This window comes from Aspergillus puulaauensis, chromosome 2, assembly GCF_016861865.1.
Source record: "Aspergillus puulaauensis MK2 DNA, chromosome 2, nearly complete sequence".
NCBI classification, from domain to species: domain Eukaryota; kingdom Fungi; phylum Ascomycota; class Eurotiomycetes; order Eurotiales; family Aspergillaceae; genus Aspergillus; species Aspergillus puulaauensis.
Genome location: NC_054858.1, coordinates 1,979,732 through 1,996,347, shown reverse-complemented (window position 1 = coordinate 1,996,347; position 16,616 = coordinate 1,979,732). Strand labels below are relative to the sequence as shown.

The window sequence follows — 16,616 nt, the reverse complement described above, 5'->3', positions numbered from 1 at the left end:
TGTTCCTGTCCAAGCGACAATTGAAACAAACCTCCTTTCACTTAGCATAGACCCCGTCGTAGGCAATAATACCATGCTTCTGTTTCTATATTCCTACGTCAGTGTATGAAATCCTCCCCTACAACCACCAGCTAGAGCGCCGTAGCCAAGTGAAGTAACCCGACTAACTTGGGGTCGTTAAGAAACATCGTCATTTCTCTAATATGTATAACTCTACGTCCGTTCAGCAGGATTATCATCCACCCCCCTCTCTCCCTCGACTCATCCCTTCCATAAGATAGACATTAAATAATGTGCTATTTAGGGCCATAGAGAACCCCACACGAGTATTCAGGCTTCGAGAGTACGCTCAAATTTACACCAATGCTTTTGGACCATTTGACGAACAATCATTCAGCCGAGAGCATGTCCCATCTGAAATATTCAAGTGTCTAGCTTGTACATCTAGACCTTGACCGGTTCACGGCCACGGTCCGTTACAGGCCGTGGGATATATACAATCACGAGCAGTCGTAGGAAGCTGCCGCAACAGATAAATATATTGAAGTCTTCGTCAACACCACCACCTACGCAAGCGATATGCAGGACCCGCACCTAATTATGATAACGAAGATTTGAGTATACTGCCATTTTAAAGAATTAGAGTATTTAAGCCAGGGAAATTTAATTCAATAATGTAGACCGTTATCTGGGCCCGTTATATTCCGTATTAATCCTAAGTCATGTCATCTGTATCTGATACTTGCCATTGCTGGCTACAGTCTTGGGTCTTGTAGGATGGGGGGAAATAAGATAAAAACAAAGCAAAAGTCCACCCAAAGATCCAGCTTATGGTAGGAAAGAAGTGAAGTACATGAAAATGACAAAGGGGGAATCGCGCAAAAGTGCATCAAAACGGGAAATATCAAAAAGAAAAAGAGATCATTAAATAATGCTGGTCAAGTAGTATAGCATGAATGAGTCGTCAATCATTGGTTTTCATCATCATAGTAAATCATAATATCGAATCATGTCAAACACTTGCGGTTCGACGCTTCTCGCTCGGCTTCTGCGTATATGCGATCAACAATCGGAATCCGGTTCCTCGTTTTTGGCACTCGCGGAGGATCTTTTTGTCGGCCCAGAGGCTGCGGTCAACGTCTCCATTGGGGAGAACGGGGCTTTCGTAACAGCGGGTGTACCACCAGCGGCCGACGCGGGCGACGATTTTCCGGATCGATTCGTCATTTGATGGGGATGGGAAGGGGTCAGAAAGCAGGTCTCCGAGAGAGAGGACGGTATCGTTGGAGGAGGATTTCTCGTGTGTGTTTGACCGCTGTCCTCCGGAGGAGCCTGATGTAGCAGATAGCTCCGTGGAGGATGTTATAGCGGCGGTTGTCAGGGTGGACGGGTTAGAGCAGGTAGTGGACGAGGAAGAGGCGGACGAGCGAACGATCATCCCCGCGACCGGAATGCGGACCATGCAACGGCGGAGGTTGTCAAATCCGTGGCTACCAAGCAGTTTCTGGATGTTGTCACTTGCGGGTTTGAGGCTGATGCTAGGGTCCGAGAGGTACATTGTTTCCTTGAGTTTTCGTACGGCCCTGCGTGTGCGGACTCCCATGTTTACCATATCGTGATCGAGGATGCTCATTTCCAGATAGCCACCAGGACGGAGGACGCGTTTGCATTCCGAGATGGTGTTGTTTTGGGCTGCCTCCGAGCATGCGGCTGGAAATCGCAAAACGGTCACGGCAAAGAAGCCCTTGGGGAATGGGACTGGGTTCTCGAGACTGGCATGATGGATTGTATGGTGGTTTGATGGGGGTTGCCACGCAGCTGGATGAGTGGACGCAGGATGAATAGGTCCCTCGTGTAGGCAGTATACGTCTGAATTTGGGTACGTCAGGGCGCAGTAGAACGACCAGTCATCGTTTCCAAGCCCATCGACTACCAAAATCCTCTTCTGTACCCCTTCCCTGACATGGTTATGCGCAGGACTGAAAAGAACTCTCCCGAAAGACAGCCAACGACTGGTCATTAGAGAGCCTGATCGAATATTTGTCTGTGCCGTTGGTCCTTCACGGTCACGTTCAGCAATGTCAAACAGGATGGTGTTCCGCTGGCGACAATTCTCGAAACTCGGGGACGGGCCCAAACTTGGTGAACTGACTATGCTTGGCTGAGGCTGTTCAACAGTGATGACCGGTAGTTGCACGTCCGTATTGTAGTAGGGGGTAGGTACTTCTTCCTGGTCATCGCGGAAACGTGCCATCATATCACTCACCGAAGGCTGTGAAGTCGGGCTAAGGGACGAGTGAAGGGCATTGGCAATTTTCGAACGCCGTAGGCGAACCGAATTGACGCTGCCTCGGGGCGATGCAGGAGTCAGAGAAACTGTGGGCTGCTCGGGCGATGACACAGGCACGGCGAGACCGCTGTTGAGCCCAGCCTGGAGAGCACGACTTGCCCTTGCCGCGAGCTCAAATTTCTCTCGAGGCTCTAGTCCACCAGGGAACGGCAAGTTTGGAGTCTCCGGAGAGAGGACATGATCAATAAATTCATCATATTCACCCCATATTTCATCCTCCATAAGCTCGGCTTCAGGTCCGGGAACAACAGCAGTAATAGCGGCAAGACTCTCAGACCCGCTCGATGTTGAGAATAATGAATCTTTTCGAGGAGGTGAGAATGATAAGAATTCATTATTGGAGTAAGGGCCCGCAAGGAAGTCGAGGGCGCTCCCCTTCATGGGGTCGCTAAACGGCGAAGTTAGGTCAAATCCAGTGTTTCCTGGTTTGCGATGCGCCTCAAGAGGCAGGCCTTGAGCATTCCCGCTGGGGCCGGGCTCGTCGCGCGGTTGGTCAGGGGCTATGGCAGTCAAGGACGAAGGGTCCTCGGCCACACTAAATGGTCGCGAGAAGGACTGCAAAGCTGGCCTGTGTTGTCGGTCTTTTCGAGATACAACTCGCGGGATTCTTCCTACAGAAGCTAGCCGGCTTGGGCGCTCTTCGGGACTTGGCTCCTGGCTGGTATACATGGTTTCCTTGGAAAATCCCACGTTGGGTGAAGCGGGTTTTGTCACTGCATATTCACTGTGTAGCTTCGGCGGGGACGGGAGAAGAACAGATTCGTGTTGTTTTTTGATCCTCAACCCTTCGGGTATTTCCACTGGTGGCATATGGTCGTCGTCTTCTGTTTCTTCCGTTGGCGGAGAGTCTTCCAGATTATAAAATATTTCTTCCAATGGGTCGGAATCAGTATCAACCAACGCATAGTGAGCAACTGGGCGGCGATTTCCAAGACTTGCAACTTGTGCAGGCAGCTGGGAGGCAGGCTTCGGGTCAGGAACAGCAGGTGCCGCATCTCTGTGGAAGAATGGCCACTTCATATTGAGTCCGCGCTTAGATGGTTTTTTCGACTGGGCCTGTGGCGGAGTATGGCTATCGGACTCTTTCTTGCGCGACGGAATCTGAGTAGGATGAACGCCCGGCCGAGTCTTGGATTTCTCCGGGTTGGCGAGAGTTGGGACCTTGCTCTGACTGTTAGACGCGGAAATGGTTGCCGGGCTTGACAAATCCCTGCGGTTAGATTCCTTGAAAGTGCTTGCTCTCTTCGAAACCTGCGAAGGCTCATAATGATATCCGGCAGGTGGAACCGGCCGGTGAGTAGGACCGGGTGCTGACTTTGTACTCAGTTCGCCTGTACTTTGCTCACTCTGTGTTCTTGATAAAGTAGCGTCGTCCATACCACCGCCGTTAAGATACACTGGTTCCAAACGTGCGAGGAAGAAATCGTCAAGTTCTGTGTCCGCTCGACTTCTGCCACTACCTTTGCTCGAAACAGACTTCGCCGTGCTAGTCGATCTTGCCCTAGTGTCAGTCGTGCTGCTAACACTGGACTTGCGGCCGCGCTGTCCATACTTTCCGTAGCCTTCGTGGCCCGTCCCAGCAGCGGGGCCTTTCCGTGCGGATCGAGCTTCGTTTTGACCAGCATCCAGCTCAGGCTTCGATTTCCGAGGGAAAAGTCCAAACTTCCGAGTTTTTACAGGGCTTGAATCTGGCGCTGTAGCTTTCCGTGGTTCCTTCGTCAACGTTTTTGGTGACTTTCGTGCCAATTCAGGCGACGAGGGACTGCGAATTTGGGACGAAGCCATAGAACTGAGTGAATCAACAGATGTAGCCGCCGATTGATTCGAAGCCAGACCTGTGGAACTCCCCCCAGAAATGCGCCGTCTATGACCCTTTATTGCGCGAGGGGGTATATTTGTTTTGACGACGGGCGATGGCTCCAGGTCCAATTTCTCAGTGCCTTCTCTGCTTGGTCTAACGGGAATCTTGCCCGATGGTTTAGGGTTGGACCGTTTCCCGAGAATATCACTTAACTCGGGCAGCTGACTATTCTCTCTCTTCTCCGGTGGTTGGTGGGATTCCGTATTATCCGTGACCTGCCTTGGGATACTAGATTTTGTCGACGTCTTTCTGGGCAGTAGACTGGGTGCCGGAGGCGGAGACCTCGCGGTTTCAAAAACCTCCGCAGAATCCTCGCGGTTATCAGTGAGAAGCGACGTAGCTGATCCATATCCAGGAGCTAAATTAGGCGATCTCGTCTTCCCAGCTGCCGGGCTACTTGGCAGGCCGGGCTTTTGCCCTGGAGGTGAAAACACTGGAAGCCTAGTATGTGAGGGGCTTGGCTGCCTCAATCGAGGACCAACCTTCGTAGGTTGAGTAATACCCGGTGAACATGACGACAAAGAAGCGGGTGTGGATGCGGACGTTCTACTCCAGATACCAGGTGACCCAGAGTATCGTGTAGATGGCGTGCTAGCAGAGGGAAATATGGGAGTGAATGGTGGTAGATTCTGGGTGTTAACAGTAGTCCGAAGACTTGCCAGCTCCTTTGGGCCATGGTGGACCTGTTGTTCGGTGACAGGTTCAGTAGGCTGGTCTGGGGCAACCATTGGCGATGGCGTTTTCCTTGCCAATTCTGTCTGACTTGAAGATTGCGAAGACCCTAGCTGTGTTTGATCGAGAGCGGCACTGTTTGGGATGATCACGTTCAACCCACTTGGTCTCGTCGACTCAGTCTGCAGTGTGTTATTGGCGCTATGCTGACCTATTGTAGGCGCCTTCCTTCGCAGTACGTTCCGTGGACGGGATTGGACTGGCGGTGGGTTGTTGATAGGGGTCTGGGGCACGGCAGCAGTATGCAGGGCTCGCGGCACGTGTCGGTCTAACGTAGTGTTCTGAAGATCTGTTGGATGAGTAGGCGCTCGAGAGGACATGTACGGGCGAGAGCCGGGAGTGAGGATAGGATTTGATTGTGCGACGATTGGACGGTTCTCTTCTGCTTCAGACATCGAGGCCGCCCTGGCTCTGGTTTTTGTTGACTGTGTCATCAGTCGCGGGATCTGTGGTCTTGAAGGCTGCGCACTCGCCGACCCATAAGAGCTGGACTGGGTGGCGATCGTTGGCGTTGAGGCGTTTCGCGCTTGATGCCCGAATTCCCTCAACCGGGGTATTCGCCCGCCATCGGATCTGTACGACATAGTGTGACCTTGACTTCAATTTCCAGCTCTAATCTCGAAGTAAAAGTTAGAACGTGGCGCGGGGCGATGAGAACTTGAAATCATTCCGGCGTCGAAGTTGGTGTGTTATAAATCTACTATAAATAGTCATCTGTGAGTATACTGGTTAAAAGCGGGTGGTAAAAGAAGCGACACACTTACACTCGAGGGTCATGGTATGCGATCCGTATATCTGCGACTAGACGACCCAAGGAACTGGTTCGCGCGAGCGATAGTATATCTAAGCGAGGAAAAAATATGCCGAAATCGCAGCCTGCGCGCGGGTACCGTTGAAGTAGGTAGAAAGGAAACCAGCACCTTTTCTAAGCAAAATAAAAGTGACGTCGGAAAAAGTAAGGCAGCTAGTTAAAAATATAAAGCTGCAGCTTAATCATAAAGCGGGAAAAAAAAAAGAGCAATAGGCGGCAAGAAAATACATGCGAAAGCCGCACAGTGCTAGGTATGCAGGCGCTCCGCCACAGGCAGGTCCGATGTGGCTAACAAGGCAAAATAGATCCGAGCTGGGTCTGCACGACCACGTCAGAGGTCGCATGTACTTCCAAAAGGCGGCTAGGCTCGAACAGGAATGGGTATACTGAGACTTCCAGCCGCGGGTGTAACAAAAAGGAATAAATGAAAGTAGCGGTCGAAAAACGAGAGGTTGAGAGAAATGGTGTTGCAGCGCTCTTGACTCAGGATAGATCTGGCTTCTGGACCTTTTTCTACAAGAGAACGTGCCTCGCGCTAAATCCAACCCTGCTGGGGCTTCTGGGCCTAGTGGGGGACTCAGATCCCTATTCGCAGGCTAACGATCCATCGAGAGACGACGATGAGGGATCCTGGCGCGATGTGGGCGATCGACACGGGTCTCGGATTCGACGTTGGTGTGACGGCGAAGATCATTGGCGCAAGAGGTGCACAAATTTTTTCTTCACATTATCAAACTGCTTCAAGCGTGGTTCGAGGGGGGATAGGGTCAGACACAACAGTCAGACGCCGTTGGGTGCACGGGTACAGAGGGCGACAAAACTGTGGGTAAACGGGAGAGAGCCATATTGACCCACCGCTTCCTTCACTTATTTTGCATACAATGACTGGCGCGAACCCAGAGGACGCGGCATCACCGGCTTCAGAGCCTGTTGAATAATGCTAGATGACAGGGTAAAGCCAGGCGAGTGGCGGGAGATAGCGCAACGACGGCCTTCACAGAATGGCCATAGAGAAAAAGAGGAATACTCTCAGAATCTGGACCCGCCGATTAGTTGAGACTGTAGCGTCGCGAGTTTGATGGGCGCAGGCATTCTGCAGTAGTTCAGAGCTCTACTTGGTCTGTGTTTCTGGAGTAATGTGGTCTGATTTGACGAGGGATCGGACTTCTTCCCTCAGTTGTTGGAAAATCTCTGGAGACACAGTCAGCCGCGGGTCAGGTGGTGGTCACTGACCAGAGTCGATCACCACCGGAGAGACCGACGACAACTTGATTCGTATCTCAATCCCTCTGGCGCTACGAGAGGATTACGGAGCACTCTCGTCCTCTTGAATCGACTACTCAGGATGCATCAAGGCGATCTCCAGAGCGGTGCGCGTTTTTTCAGTTCGCTTGTCTTGGGGTCCTAAAAAAAGAAAACTCGCATCACCCCACTGCCCGGGACGCATACGAGCAAGGCGCACTGCGGCAGTAAGTACGACAAGGCGCCCCAGTTCCAACGCCGATATTATCTCAGCTAAGCAGCACTCTGAATGTTTCATACTGGGCTTCTCAGGGACTTTTTTTGCTAACAGACAACATCCTTTGTCCAGAGGGGTTACCCCTGATGAGAAAGCAAAAACGGAGAATTTGGAAGGTTCGCTCCGAACCCCTCGTTACACAGCCAGCACCAAGAAACCGCTATACAGAGACCGGATTGGACAATAACAGTCGGACCGTCACATACAACGTTGATGCTGGGAACATCCCACTAGCCAGTCATGGTCTTGAATGGGTATCCTAGACTTAACGCTGAGACCTCCGCTCAAAGTTACGTTGGAACGGGCCGTGAACCAGAGAAAGTCGCTGTTTGGAACAGAACGGCTGGCAGTTGAGTCTGGGGCGATGCTAGTCATTCTGTGGTCGCTGCGCGATGGCCGGGGTCGCGCTGAGCCGTGGGTCCAGGGCTCCAGATCCGCCGCTAAACCTTTCACTGAGCCTTGGGCGGTTCACGGCCGACTCGGACTGGTCGGCCAACAGGCGCGGAGCAATGGACCTAGTTTTAGTCTGATGAACAAATGGCAGCCTTGCGAAGGGATTCGTCAGAAGAAGGAAAGGCCATGGCGATGCTGGAGGGTCCCAAGTGGAGATGGCGGTAAATCAAACCGTTCAACGGGGAATTGACAAGGATGTCAATTTCAGCCACCGAAGCCAATCAGTAGTCTTAAATCCCAATCGGAGAATTGGATCAGGAGAACATGCTAGTTAAAGTTTGTTATGTATATTTCCTTCTTCGCATCCTGCGGTTGAGAGAGCATGCAAAGCATCGACCACGGTGTCCCAGTCGTCAGTCGCCAGTCGCCAGTGAAGCTGCAGCCAAAGCGTCGATCGGGTCTCCTGCAGGAACCGCTTGCCGCGCCGCAGTTCAGTTCAGCTGTGCTTGTCGCCCCGTGACTCATTAATCAAGGAATGACGATAGAGAGTGGACGACACGGGATACACCGATTGCAAGTCGATCACTGGAGGCAGAGCTGAATACCTGCGGGTGGTGATAACATCCAACTCCAAATCAATTATCGCTCTCCAGCACCCCAACGCGATCCGCACGTGGTCGCTTGTGGTATCCAAGACCGGTTTTCCAATGCCGCTCCGCTCTCACCGACTGAAGATCTAATTTATTAAATATACGCTGTACTCAGTACTACGTATCCAGATGCATTAACATAATAAATTCATACCAATATTGCCACTATGCAGATGAGCCCATTATTCTTTGTGTCACAATCTTATCACTCACCCTTCGTAGTGCTAAATCATCTCAGTGCATACTGTACAATAGGATTTAGACCTACCTACTCTTCTGTTCAGATCCTATCCTTTCCGTCGTTGTCTCCTCCGCGAAAGCCCTCGTCATCCAATTGTCATCCCGTTTTGACTTTGCTCCTTGACAGTCAAAGTACCTAACCTTCGCACCCAGTGTATATCCAGTCTCTCTGGCCACTTCATGAAGAGAATTGACCAATAGTATCGCTTGGGTGACAATCTTAATAACACCTTTGGGAGTAACCGTCAACTTTGACTCGGTGAAAGATGGCTCGATTACTCTACTGATAGATGAGGCATGTTAGGACTTATCCGGGGCACGCTTTCTCGAATCTTGCCGCCCATGACAGACTGAGGAAGCAGAAACGGTGCTTAGGCTTCCGTGTCTTGCAAAGCGGATTCTTTTCCGAAACCACATCAGGACCCCGACCTCAAGTGTCAGTAAACGTCGCTGTATACTTCCAAACCCATTAAAATACACTAAACCCAAACAGTCAAGGACGAAAAGTCGAGTCACTTGTCAGACACGAGGCTAGTGCAAATACGGCTGAGCCACGCAGCCAGATCTGTGGCAGTGCCCGTCCAATGACGCAGGGCAAGCCTCGCCACAACCACAGAACGTCTGCCACATCAGTCGAGCTTCCCGTCTTCCAGCTGTCATCCCCTCGGGAGCTCCGACGTGGATAAGCTCAGATCGTCGCTTTTTGTAATTGTCCGAGGCGCTTAAGGCTTAAGCTGTCTCGCGGTCGCCGATTCCGAGATCAAGATCCCTGCGTGGGTGCTGTTGACGTGTTTCCACTCGAGTCAGGGTGAAGAGTTAGGCGCGAGGCTGTTGACCGGGAGGGTTCGAGACTAGGTATACAGCACTGGTTTTGGAAGCCATGTTGACCGGAGACCATTCAGAAAAAGCAGGTTCTTGTCGCCTGCACTTCCCAATGGGAATACAATAGTTTGTAGCTCAGTATATTCGCAGCCTGAGGCTGCATTTCTTTATCGCCGAAGAAAGGAAATTGAATCACGTGATACACGTGACTCGAGCTCCTGGAAACCGCGTCAACGCGTTCAGGCCGAACGGTTGGATGAAAGGGTTCTTTATGAGCATCTCTTTCACCAACACTTCCCTCTATCACCAAACCGCCCATTCAATAATGCGCAGATCTATTTAAAGCATCTTCTACACATATATTTCCCTGCGCCAGCTCAACGCTGACTTTTCCTTACCAAGCTCAAAAACCCTTTCGTCCCAGCGACAGAACATTTCGACCCTTAGAACACCGAACCCCCTCCATTGACACCTCATTTCCTCGCAATGGCTACCGACTACGCTAAGAAAACAAACGCAGAGCTTGTCGAGATCCTCAAGTCTCGAGGCCTCCCTCATGGCGGGAAGAAGGCCGATATGGTTTCCCGCCTCCAGGAAAACGACAACGCGAGCACCGCTGCGCCCGCCCAGACCGAGAACGCCGACGATGTAATCGACTGGGAGGATGATGAGGTTCCTACCGCTGGTGCTGCCGCGGCCGCGAAACCCGCTGAGGCTGCGGCTCCTGCTCCTGCTGAGAGCGCAGCCCCCCAGGCTGAAGGAACGAAAACAGAGGAGGCAGCCCAGAGCGCGGAAGCGGCTCAGGAAGGCGGCGCAGAGGCTGCAGCTGCAGGAACAGCAGAGGAGCAGGAAGCTCAACAACCTGCCGAAGAGAAGCCGGCGCCTAACTTCTCAATCGGTCTTTCTGTGACAGACCTTGAAGAGGAATTGAAGAAGCGTAAGGCTCGAGCAGAGAAGTTTGGTATCACGGAGGAATCTCAGGCTGCGATCGACAGTGCGGAGAAGAAGCTTGAGCGGGCTAAGCGGTTTGGAACCGCTGATGAAGAAGCCCCCAGTGTTGAAAGTGTTAGCCGACTTGACCAGGCTCTGCCGGAGCGATCACGGAAGCGAGGCCACGGTGACAACGAGCAAGGTGGTCGTGGTGGTAAGAGACGGAACTTCCAGGGACGGAACAACCAGCGCAACCGTGGGCGTGGCAACCGCAACCAGGGTCAGAACCAGAAGCAGGGCCAAAGTCAGAAGAGTAGTACGAATAACGCCGCGGCGAATGGCTTGAGCGAAAAGGACAAGGCGGCTTTGGAGGCTCGGAAGAAGCGCTTCGCAGCCGCCGCGTAATCGCGTCGAGTCTCTCAATGATGGATGCATTCATTTCGGCTAAATTTCCTATATCTATTGTCTTATTTATTACTTTCTATGTTGTGAATCTGATTTGGCGTTATGGAAAGAATTCTGATATCCATGTTGCGTTGTTCATTGGGCTTTTGAGGTCGCTTCAGGTGTGCTTTATTTCGTGGGTGTACCGTAATACTCGTAGCTTGATAGTCGATTTTCAGAGAATCGTGTCACTTTATCTGCAGGTCAGAATTGATGATATCAAGGTTCCCTTCACTACAAGTAATTGAGCAAATACCACTGGAGAGCCCGCGTTTAGGGCATACACCCTACCAGCTATATGGCCACCTAAGTCGGGTATTAAGTAGGACGCTGTCTGTCCTACCGCCATAACTGTCGTCCCACCAAATATCCGTATAAAAAAGCGGACTTCGAGGCTAGAAGATATTAAAGTCCCGACCATCCAGGCTCCATCCTTCACCAAATCGGGAAATCGATATGTGAACCGGACACCCCCGACACATCAGCTCACTTCAGTCCTCCTCACGGTTAGTCAATATTGCATTTATGTAGCTCGTAGGAGATTTTGGGTTCAAGCTCTGCAGTGCATAGCAGCAAACTTTGATTGGGGGAATTCACTCTTTTGCTCACACCCTTCGCTGCCTCGTTCACTGGTGACGGAGTTGAGCCAGATAATCCTATGTGCGCGGGAGAGTTCAGGTTCAATGTGTCACAATGGGCAAGGCTTATTTTATTTTACACAAAGTCCAAAAGGGCAGAATGAATGGGATGCAGGTGGAGTAAAGAGGACCATGAAACTCAGGTGGAAGATATCCGGCCGTGACGGCACAGGATGGGAAAGCGTAATGGAGGGCGGGGGACTGCGGGCGATGAAATTGTACTTCTCTACAAGTCATTGAGACAGGAAGGAGCGAACAGCTATCTAACAAGTAGGTAGGAATGTAGAAGGAGCCATTCCCAAACTATATTTTGGGGGTGGGAAGGGACGGGAAGGTGCGAACCAACCGGTTTCATCGCTCTTGCCCTATATATCTAGTTACGATAATACCTAAGTTGGGAGGTACGATCACCTAGAGAGGTAAAACAGGGAAGGGACGACCCAGCATGCACTCACCACTGCACCCCATGGCACTTGCCCTATAACTATATCATGATGGAATATAGTCGCAATAACCTGGTTAGGAAAGTGCGACCATCTGCCTAGTACGGTAAATGGGTTCGGAGGACGGGCTAAGGTATCGGCCAACGTACGGGCCAAGTACGAGGGATTCATGCTATAGATATGGTGATTCATTGCGCAGTTTGTCGTCTTCCCAAAGTTAATGCTAGAGTAAAAGACTCGTCCACCCGATAGGATGCTGTGTGCGCCAGAATGAAAAGAAAGTTTAAAAAGATCAACACCACCTAGGTAAATGCAGGAAATGCCACCGATCTCAAAGTACTTTATGCTCTCAATCAACCATAGAACCAATACTCGGCTGCATAATCCACCGTAAACTCTCCAGAGACGCCCTCGCATGTAGCAGGTGGCGCGCCGCCGGCTGTATGTAGGCGGTAAACCTCCTAGAAACAAGTATTAGCATACAGTATGAACATATAGAAGAATGTCTAGTCAACAAGTAAAGGGGGTACTCACATTCAAGCCTCCGTCAACGTGCTTCAGCTTCAGCCATGCCACGTCCTCATTACCTTCGTTTCCGGGCCTCTCAGGCGCGGAAATCTCAGCTTCCTTCTGGCAAGACAGCCAATCATTGGACGAATGTTGCGAGCGAAGGTCGAAAAAGGGCACCCCGTCTGCAGTAAAATAATGCTTTCCAATTTCCATATTCTGACCCCGGGTGCGTCTTAGCATATCAGCTAGGAAATCCACAGTGCCCATTGCGATGGGTTTGAGGACGTCAGGGACGATATGTATGGGGGATTGGTTTCCGGAGTCGCTGTCTATGTGTAGAGCTGCGATACAGGATGCATCGAAGAGGTTTGCGGTTGCACCGGTGGCTTTGGGTTTCGCGGTGTTGTTGTTTGCGGGGCAGGTGTAGTTCTGGGTTCCGCGGCCGATGGTCATGAACTTGAGCTCTAGGCCTTTGGATGGAGCTGGCAGGGTCGATTCGGGGAAGTGAACCGAGTTTCCGAGTGGGCAGTTGATTAGTTTGAGGTCATCGGGGGCATTTTCGAATAGATATGAATAGGACGATGCGTCTCGAGGGAGGTTGGTTGGTAGGGCGCCCGCAGCGGTGGCCGAGAGGAGGAGGAGCGAAACAAAGGAAGCTATCCACATGGTGACTATGGTGGTCTTAAGGCTCTTGAATAGATCACAAGAAGATGGGGCTTCTCGAAGTCGGATGTAGATTTGTGTTGTTAAAAACATCAGGGAAAGAATAGACCCTGGCCTCTTATATAGACCACCCCAAACGATGGATACATGTATCCCCCTAGATTCAAAACTAGTCTGGCGAAGGGCCCATCTGTATTCCAATTCAGCCCAACGCCAAATATTACATACCTGCACACCTGCATTCATATGCACTGCAATTTAGGCGGCGCTTCTCCAAACCTTGTTGGTTTGATCTGGGTCGTACGCAGAAACACCACCAAACACGGCAGTGCTGCGGTCTCACGTGGAGCACACCTTTCCCCATGCAGTTTAATAAGTGAATAACAAACAATTCTAGATCGTTTCCATTCATTCTGGTTGTTAATGGCGAAGGTGTGAATTCTCCAGTGAAACTGTTTTCGGGAGCGAGGCAGACCCAACAACATTGAAATCTAGCCGCCGAGTTCGCGCCAGCGGTTCCGACAACGATGAATTTTCCAACACCAGGGTTGGTCTTGGTCTGCGCCTTGCCACGTTGTTGGAGGTGGCTTGTTCATAGCTTCCTTCGTCTCTATTCTTTCGACAATTCATCCCGTTGGAGATGTTGGTCCAGATTCCCGGCAAAATTCGCTGTGCAGATGATTGGCGACGAGCTATCCGTCTTTCAGTAACTCAGCCACTAGATTAAGGCATCGCCTTCCCACCAATCTTCAATTGCTCGACCATAACTCTCAGGTTCTAAAAACATGTGGTCCGTTATTCCCTCCAGTGTGGGGTCTCCAATCATACCGAACGGGTCGAGATCTATCGAAGGTACAACCGCGGCCGGCGCTTCGGCCTGGACTGCTGGCGGTGTTGTAACCGTCTCTGGAGGGTGCGTGTAGATCTCCTTGGCAACCGTTTTATGCCCAGTGATCCCTGCCGATCCTACTAAAGGAAAATTCGGGTCTGGGGTCATGCGAGCTGTCAATCGTCCCGAGGAATCTGAGAGTGTCGATCCGAGCAGTTGGCTCGGGAGAGGAGATCGGCTTGCACGGTCGTAGACTAAGAGTTCCCAGAGAAGCTGGGCGTTGGTGGTCCATGCTTGCCGAGAGTGGGATGCTTGAGGGTCCCCCGCGGAGACGTTCTCTCGGAGTCGAGTAAGTCGGTCAATCTAAAGTTGGGCAGTTAGCCTAGTCTGCCTTGCCTCCCCGTAATGGCGCTTAACATGGCCGAATGATTAATAGCATTGATGAACAGTGCTGTTGGGTGGCATAGCCCTACCATGTTTTGGACGTGTGGCCATCGCTGCGCCAATGGATGAAGAAATCGGACGCATTTCGTAAACCCCCTTCGCGCTTTCTCCCGAAAGCTCGGGTCCTCGACAAAACTATGTTGGAGGTGGATCGTGGCCACGATAAGCACACAGTGGGCAAGCGTTGGGTCGCAGACCTCGAACCCTTTGTGCTCAATCAGATCAATTAGGTGCAGGATCCACGCGGCATTGTTGGTAATGGTCTCGAATGACTGTCGGATAAAGGACTGCGGCATGGTATGTCGGAAGCTGCGCAGCCTCCTTGATAACAGGAACGGGTGGTTTAGAAGACAAGGGATAGCCAGGTAGAGGAACTGTGTGAACAGCCACGGACCCCAGTATTCGCGATGTTGGTTCAACTCATGCAGGCGGTGCTCGTGGAATCTGTTGGCGTCGTAGCGATACTTCAGGGGCACCTGGCTATCGAACTCCATGTGGCGGTACGTGACGATGGAATAGTCGGAGCGTGGTGACCACGGCGCCGGTGCATCCGGTTCGACTCGACTCGCAGCATACGCCATGGCCATGGACCAAACCTCGCCCACTTGAATCGCATAAGAGACTAGGTCAAGATCCTCCTTCGAAGAACTAAGTGGCATGGTTTCCGGCATGGAACCTAAATCATAGGTAGGAGACAACCCGGATCCGGTATCAAACGGGGTCCGCACACCCGCAATAAGTCGAGCCATTTGCACCCCATCTCCTTGGAGGTTTTGGAGAAGATAGATGCTCCAAAGACATCTCCGTTTCTCATCCGGGTCAGAAGACAAAGTGCCCAGGGTCTCTCCCGCCGTATTGACACTCTGGGCCAAATACGTCGCCATATTCAAATGCAACCCAGCCTGGACGTTGTTGCCCACTTCAAATCGTCAATGCCAATTATATATCAAGAATACAAGCTAGGGACCGGTACCAGTGAAATCAAACAAGGCCAAAAGACAGAGCGTCTGCAAGGTCGAGAGCTCCAAAGGCCCACGGCCAACACGCTCCATCACAAGAGTTCGTGCTCGGCGCGAACAATCTGCGATATAAGGCCGCAGGTCACTACCATCAGGACTACGCCCAAACCGCAGGCCGACAGCATGGATTGCCAGGATCAATTCCGGGTCGCGGCCCTCCAGCGTTTCAACAAACCCATCAGGATGGAAAAGCGGGAGCGGCTGGTAGTTGCAGCAGGTTAGGAAGAGATGCGCAATGGTTGAGAGATCATTCTGCTGCAGATTTGGCTGCTCATACCCGTGCTCGCTCTGTTGCTGCACGAGGGCCGGGCGTGAAACTGAAACTGAAACTTCTGGGGTTGAGTTCGGTCGACTATGGTTCTCAGAGTTAAAATCGATCCAATGCAAGCTTATCCGAACGACATCTCTACTCTAAGGGATCGAATACCTGAGGCTTCGAGTCAGCACCTCCAGCTTGTCCTCGACACTTGATAACCGTTTCGCCTAGAGCAGGGATGAATTAGTCTAACTAGGCACTTTCCGATGAAAGGAAGAAAGCCGTACAATGTCCGCTGCCGGCATTTCACCCTCGCCTGGGGCATATATGCATTGCTGGCCTAGTCGTTCGCAAAAGGAACATACTGGCTTTTCTCCAGGGCAGCGCGACTTTTTGCGTCTGGTTCCATTAGCCTTATGATCGACGCGATAGAAGGGGGACACCCAGAGTCAAAATAGTCAAGGAATCACTACTAACCGACATGGCTCGCAAGCCTGTCGAACACGTTTCGCTGGGCGCTGATCGTCGGACATAGTTGGCTTCGAAAAGCGACAAGTGCTGTTATGAAGGCATTTTCTGGTTGATGCTGAGAATAGGTGGTTTTAGCTAAGGGAGAGAGACAAAATAAAGATGTCGTCGGCTTTTTGCGGGGCGGGAAGAAGGCGGGATGGGAAAGATCCATAGGTTCATAACAAACTATCCTCTCTATCCATCTCGTCTTCCACAACACAATTCCATCCTGCTCTGCGTCCAGCACTTATCGAGGCAGGTACGCGTTTTAGCTTCCAATATGCACTCGTAACCTGTCTTCCTGGATGGCCGCATTTTCAGATATCACAAAGGGCTCACTAAGCACGGACGCTATTGTGTCGCACAAGGGAAAACGGCGTTAATTTCGAATTTGAGCTCGGTTGAAGATACGCCTACAGTGTGCATTATAGAGTTTGGAAACGGATTCGCTTTTAAGGCAGATATATATTGCTGGGCATCTATATACAAATCAGACCGACTGAGAAGAGCAGGTGCCCAAATCAGGCGAGCCCATATTATTATGCCTTTTCG

At 51.4% G+C, this 16,616-nt stretch overlaps 5 protein-coding genes across 5 annotated transcripts; 2 read left to right on the top strand and 3 right to left on the bottom strand.

Annotated features, from left to right (window-relative positions):
- Positions 1 to 1,012: 1,012 nt before the first annotated feature.
- APUU_20827S (uncharacterized protein) lies at positions 1,013 to 5,527 on the bottom strand (the record flags this gene model as incomplete). The annotated part of the gene is made up of 1 exon (XM_041699512.1): positions 1,013 to 5,527. One exon carries the CDS (start codon positions 5,525 to 5,527, stop codon positions 1,013 to 1,015), a length of 4,515 nt encoding a protein of 1,504 aa, XP_041552589.1.
- A 1,996-nt stretch (positions 5,528 to 7,523) lies between these two features.
- APUU_20826A (uncharacterized protein) lies at positions 7,524 to 7,916 on the top strand (the record flags this gene model as incomplete). The annotated part of the gene is made up of 1 exon (XM_041699511.1): positions 7,524 to 7,916. One exon carries the CDS (start codon positions 7,524 to 7,526, stop codon positions 7,914 to 7,916), a length of 393 nt encoding a protein of 130 aa, XP_041552588.1.
- Positions 7,917 to 9,864: 1,948 nt separating this feature from the next.
- APUU_20825A (SAP domain-containing protein) lies at positions 9,865 to 10,713 on the top strand (the record flags this gene model as incomplete). Its single annotated transcript, XM_041699510.1, has 1 exon — positions 9,865 to 10,713. One exon carries the CDS (start codon positions 9,865 to 9,867, stop codon positions 10,711 to 10,713), a length of 849 nt encoding a protein of 282 aa, XP_041552587.1.
- A 1,473-nt stretch (positions 10,714 to 12,186) lies between these two features.
- Positions 12,187 to 13,252, bottom strand: APUU_20824S (DUF3455 domain-containing protein; the record flags this gene model as incomplete). The annotated part of the gene is made up of 2 exons (XM_041699509.1): positions 12,187 to 12,294; positions 12,368 to 13,252. 2 exons carry the CDS (start codon positions 13,250 to 13,252, stop codon positions 12,187 to 12,189), a joined length of 993 nt encoding a protein of 330 aa, XP_041552586.1.
- A 472-nt stretch (positions 13,253 to 13,724) lies between these two features.
- APUU_20823S (fungal specific transcription factor domain-containing protein) lies at positions 13,725 to 15,331 on the bottom strand (the record flags this gene model as incomplete). Its single annotated transcript, XM_041699507.1, has 3 exons — positions 13,725 to 14,198; positions 14,309 to 15,198; positions 15,253 to 15,331. The coding sequence occupies 3 exons, from the start codon at positions 15,329 to 15,331 to the stop codon at positions 13,725 to 13,727; spliced, it is 1,443 nt and encodes a 480-aa protein (XP_041552585.1).
- Between the last annotated feature and the right edge of the window lie 1,285 nt (positions 15,332 to 16,616).